This window comes from Physeter macrocephalus, chromosome 7 (genome assembly GCF_002837175.3).
Source record: "Physeter macrocephalus isolate SW-GA chromosome 7, ASM283717v5, whole genome shotgun sequence".
NCBI lineage: Eukaryota > Metazoa > Chordata > Mammalia > Artiodactyla > Physeteridae > Physeter > Physeter macrocephalus.
Genome location: NC_041220.1, coordinates 158,759,282 through 158,765,281, shown reverse-complemented (window position 1 = coordinate 158,765,281; position 6,000 = coordinate 158,759,282). Strand labels below are relative to the sequence as shown.

The 6,000-nt window shown below is 40.9% G+C and overlaps 1 protein-coding gene across 1 annotated transcript in view; it reads left to right on the top strand.

The window, feature by feature from the left end:
• Positions 1-6,000, top strand: part of ACE2 (angiotensin converting enzyme 2) — a 97,063-nt gene that overhangs the window by 52,987 nt on the left and 38,076 nt on the right. Inside the window, exon 6 of the mRNA XM_055086327.1 lies at positions 5,320-5,478. Within this exon, the coding sequence (XP_054942302.1) occupies positions 5,320-5,478 (159 nt within the window). The remainder of the gene's footprint in view (positions 1-5,319; positions 5,479-6,000) is intronic.

The window sequence follows — 6,000 nt, the reverse complement described above, 5'->3', positions numbered from 1 at the left end:
TAATCCATTTTGAGTTTATTTTTGTGTATGGTGTTAGGGAGTGTTCTAATTTCATTCTTTTACATGTAGCTGTCCAGTTTTCCCAGCACCACTTATTGAAGAGGCTGTCATTTCTCCATTGTATATTCTTGCCTCCTTTATCAAAGATAAGGTGACCATAGGTGCGTGGGTGTATCTCTGGGCTTTCTATCCTGTTCCATTGATCTATATTTCTGTTTTTGTGCCAGTACCATACTGTCTTGATTACTGTAGCTTTGTGGTATAGTCTGAAGTCTGAGAGGGAAGGCGGATTCTTAACCACTGTGCCACTAGGGAAGCCCAGGAATGGTTTATTAAATGACTTTTGGTTTAGAAAGATTTATTCAATAAGAGACAAAAGGCTCAATCTATAAAGGAAAAGGCTGAGCAAATCAGTTGCATTCGGATTAGAAAGAAACTTCTGTGCACTAAAAGACATCATAAACATACACACACAGACACACAGAAGACAAGAAGCAGAGCTTGAGAAAACATTTGTGATACATATAATTAACAAAAGATTAACAGTCAGAATCTATAAAGAAATTTTACTAAGTGATAAAAAAGACAAAAATTCACTAGAAAAATAGGGAAAAGATTGAGCAGCAAATGCATAGAGGAGGAAATTTGAATATATATATATTTATATACCTCATATATATGTTTAGCCTCACTAATAATCAGAGGGATAACATTATATTAATAATGAAACGCCGAGTTGAAATAAAATCAGATTTACCAAGATTTAACAATATCTACAGGAGGTGAAAATTGCTTTAACCCATCAATTCCACTTCTAAGGATATGTGGGGTTTTTAAAATTAATTAATTAATTTTTGGCTGTGTTGGGTCTTCGTTGCTGTGAGGGCTTTCTCTAGTTGCGGCGAGCGGGGGCTACTCATCGTTGCAGTGTGCGGGCTTCTCATTGTGGTGGCTTGTCTTGTTGTGGAGCATGGGCTCTAGACATGCAGGCTTCAGTAGTTGTGGCACGTGCACTTAGTAGTTGTGGCTCACGGGCTCTAGAGCATAGGCTCAGTAGTTGTGGCACGTGGGCTTCGTTGCTCCACGGCATGTGGGATCTTCCCGGACCTGGGATTGAACCTGTGTCCCCTGCATTGGCAGGTGGATTCTTAACCACCGCGCCACCAGGGAAGTCCTACCATTTCTTTTTTGTAGTGAGAACATTTAAGATCTACCCTCTTAGCAACTTTTGAGTATATAATATGGTATTATTGATTCTAACCACTAAATAAATATGTCTGAAGCAACTATTGCAAAGTGTCAACATTTAAAAAATCTAAGTAGGGGTTTTCGTGATATTTGCTATGTTACTTATACTATGATATATTTTTTTATTATGAAATATCTCAAATATATATCTAGTGGGCCACTTTCTGGCAGCACCCAATTTCAGGTGTGAGTGGATTTTTCTTTTTCCCTATGAGGTAAAATTCAGAAAAAATTAAAATGTTTGAAAGCCACACCCCTTCCTGCCATCTGAAAAAAGAAAAAATAAATTTTTGATTCTCATGGCAAAACAATATTGTTATAATTTAGATTACCTACTTCGTTGAATAGAATAAGCTGTTTTTAAAAATATGCAAGTATCTGGGCATATTTGAAAAGTAACCAAGGCAGTTTTCATCTTTGAATCTGATGTGGTTTTGAGAGCTATATTTGGAAACTGGACCAGCATATGGGACCTGAGGGTGGAGGATTCTCTGGGAGCCTGTCGGGCTCCAAGTCACTGCTTGGATGCTAAGGTTCCATTCAGTTTTTCATCTTCTGTCTTCAGGGAACTCTCATACCTACAGGGGAAGAAGTGGTTTAGGGGTTGATAGTGAGCTGTAGAAAAAAAGAAAATGAGATTTTAATTCTTTTCATTTCAAACAACTTATCACAAAAGCATTTTACTTGTTTAGATAAAACTATCATAATTTGGGTAGAGACCGCAGACCTATGGCTTAAGATGAAGCTCATATGAAAACATTTAAAAGCATAATGAAATCATATTTAACTTGCATATCATTAGGGCCAAAAAGAGCAGGATATCTTTTGGAGTGTTTTAAAATATAATTTATGATTTTACATTTTCAGTCCTTGAAATTACAAGGGATCTCTTGTAGGATGAGAATATGGTATCCACTGTAGTTACATGTAGGAAGTCAGAGAGGGTTCTAACTTCCTGTGATTGTACTGAATAATGTGTGTCTTGACCCCAAACCCCCATCAATGGCTGTGGAAACTTTTGCTGTGTTAGTTGCTGCTCTCCTGCCTTTGCACAGAGGCAGTATGGGATGCCACTTATTTGATTTGTAATGGTTCCTTTTGAACCCTGTAGCTATGTAAGTTACTGTATATGCTTCAATTCATTCATCATTCAAATCCAAACATTACATGTAGCTCTCAAGCACTGTCTATGTTACTTGGTTGGTATGTATGAACTGACTTTGATTCTCTGTATAACTTCTAAGCTGTAAGTTTTATTTAGGCTTGGTAGCCTTATAGTATGAATATGGAATAAATTGTAAGCGATATTAAAAAGAACAGCTTGGGGTGGAACAGTGTGTCCTCAGGGGCCAAAATTGAAGGCAACATAAAGTAATTTTTTTGTGATATAACACTTGTATATGCTAGTGATAAATAAAATAAAACAGAAAGCTTCAAAGTTCCCACACGCAGTATAATTTTTAAAAAATATTTTAAGATGGGGGCCTTTTGGAGATAGTGAGCTGTTTCCAAAGTAGATTGAAACGAAAAGAATTGCCTTAATTTGGGATCAAAGTTTTACTAGAAATTTTGCTGTCAGTCATTCTGGATTGGATGAAAAAGGGTAGGGACTGAGAGGTGAGTGGTGGGTTGCATGAATGAATTGTGCTGTAGACCAAACTCCTCTTTCCATAGCTCACTCCCTCTCGTTCGGGCATGTTAGAGACAAGACCAAAATGTGTTGAATCCAATCTATAGCCAGTGGTTAAGAGCATTAGCTTTGGAGGTAAACATTTCTGGGTTGACACCCTGGTTCTTCCAGTTGCTAGCTGTGTGACCTAGGCAAAGTTACTTACCTGCTCTGTGCCTCATTTCCCTCATTTGTGAAGTGGAGACAATCACAACTACCTCACACGATTGTCTGTGAAGATTAACTGAGAAGTAGTTCCTGAGGGGTTGTGTGTGCTCAATAAAGAGAGAAATCTTTTTCCATTTCACTGTGACTATTCCCTTCATCTCTTGTCTGATCCGTTGTTGTCCCTTTCCTGCACCACTTTCATCATGTCACACACCTGCTTGCAACCCCTAAGTGACTCCCTAGTATTTACAGGATAAAAGTAAAATTCCTTGGCCTAGAGAGTGCAGTCATGCCTGGAGTCCTGCTTTGGAATCTGTACTAGTTGTCTATTGAGTAAAAGATTACCACAAGTGTAGTAGCTTAACAACACACACTTGTTATCTCACAGTTCCTGTGGGGCGGGACTCCAGGCATAGCTTAGCTGGATCTGCTTCTGAGTCTCATAAGCTTACAGACAAGGTCCCGGCTAGAGCTGTGGTCTCATCTGCAGCTCAACTGGGGATGAATTCACTTCCAAGCTAATGTGGTTAGTGGTAGCATTTAGATCCTCATATGTTGCTGAACTGAGGTCCTTAGGATGCCAGTCAGAGGCCATCTTCAATTCCTCACCATGTGGCCCTATCCATAGGATAGCTCACAACATGGCATCTTGCTGCATCAAAATCAGCAAGGGAGAGTCTTCTGGCAAGGTAAAAATGGCAACCTTATGTAACATAAACATGTACATCCTGTCACTTTTGCTATATTCTCCCAGTTAGAAGTGAGTCACAGTTCCTGCTCACACTCAAGGGGAGGGGGACACGTTAGGGTGTACCACCAGGAAGTAGGGATCACAGGAGCCATCTTAGTGTCTGCCCAGCACGGGATCCAGGACCCAGATACTGGCAGTTAGTTGCCAGCTCCACTCTTTATTTATTTCTCTTAGCCCCTTTCTACACATAGGAGAAATGGAAATAGAATAATTTTCTATCTCGTGGGGTTGTTAAGAAGACCAAATGAGGTAAATTATTTTGCAAAGTACTCTACACCCATCTATCTCCTGCCTACTTTAAGGTCTGTCTTAAGTTCCACCTCCTCCACGAGGGCTTGCCACATTTCATCCGTGTAACAGGAACTGCTTGGCCCCACTCATAGTTTATACATTATCATACGCTCTTGTTTCAGTAATGAAACATTCACGATGCATATCTTATCTGTTTGATAAAACTGTCAGCAACTTAAGGACAAGGACTTTTTTCCCTGTAAGTGATAAAGTAGCTATGATTTTTAAATGCTTGGGATGTATCAGGCACTTTGATAGGCATTATATTACTTGTTAAATTTTCTCGCCCTTACAGCAACCCTTTGAGGTAAGTTCTACTATTATTACTCTCATTTTACGGGTAAGGTAACATGACTCAGAGAGGCTAAGTAATTTGCTCACGCTCGCAACAGCTAGTCAGAAGTGTCTGACTCAAGGAATGGAGTTCTTACTTGCCTCATATGCTACCTCTTTTATAGGGTCTAGAGAAGTACAATGTACAAAATAGTTGCTCATTTCAGTCTCTGATAAATGGAAATGAGCTTGTGCGCTGAGAGAAGACTGCATTGGATAAGTCTGGAGAAGTCCACCTGCCTACTGATGGTCAAGATGGGGGGGGCAAGTGAATCCTGGCATCATCACCTGCTTATTGGTTTCTTTTGCTGGTAGAAAATCACCACAGCTACCAAATGGCCATGTTCTGGGCATCCTTGACTGGGGATCATACTTTAAGGTCAGAATCTCTGGTAAATCATGGCACCACGGAGCTTCCTGTAAACTGGTTCTCATTTCTTATGGTTCTCATCACCATGAGGAGCTGTATGCCCAGGAAGTCCGCTCTGAGCTCTGCGGGACTCTCCCTTTAGAGCGCTCATCCTTGAATCCTTGAACAACTCGCCCACGTCACAAGTGCTAAGGCCATACCTTCCAGGGCCTCACAACATGAATCATATGTAAGAATTCACTTCCAGTTCTGGGGACAGGACCCTTGGGAAAACTAAGTCATAGGTCAGAAAGAGAGAGTGACCAAGAGTGGCTTGGTCACTCTTAACCTAAACTTTGACCTTCAGCAAAGTAGAGAATTAAATCACTCAGGAAATATTAAATGTTCCACCAGATGCTCTTTGGACTATATCTTCTGTTCTATCTATTCGAGCAGTGCCATTCTAACTTCAACTTTATTATTATTATTATTTTTTTTTTGTCGTTTCAGAATGCAGCCAGGGCCAAATGGTCTGCCTTTTATGAAGAACAGTCCAGGACTGCCAAAACTTATCCACTAGAAGAAATTCAGAATCTCACACTCAAGCGTCAATTGCAGGCCCTTCAGCAGAGTGGGACCTCAGTGCTCTCAGCAGACAAGAGCAAACGAGTATGTGACATGCTAGCATTGACCCCAAGAGTTGAAATATTTGGGAAATCTTAAACATTAATATCACCCCTGGCTGCTTCCTTTATCTGCCAAGATAGCAATGCTCACAATAGAAAGAGCTCTGTGCCTCGGTAGGGTGGCCACGTAACTTATCATCCAAACTGGAATCCTTTGCGAGTGAAGGAGGACACTGGTATGTTAGGACACATTGTTAAACCACGATTCTAAGGGCGCTGTGGCGTATATGGACACAGTGACAGAGGTCACCTTCCTGAGGACCAGGCACTTAGTCCATGTCCGTGCTTCTCATCCGGGAGTGATTTTGCCCGCCAGGGACATTTGACAATATCTGGAGATATTTTTTGGTTTTTACAACTGTTGAGGGGTGCTGTTGGCATCTAGCGGGTAGGGATGCTGCTAAACACTCTACGAGGCACAAGGAAGCCCCCAAAGACGAGTCGTCTGGTCCAAAACGTCAATGGTGCTAAGCTAGAGAAGCCCTGTATGTCGTCTGCTCCTCCC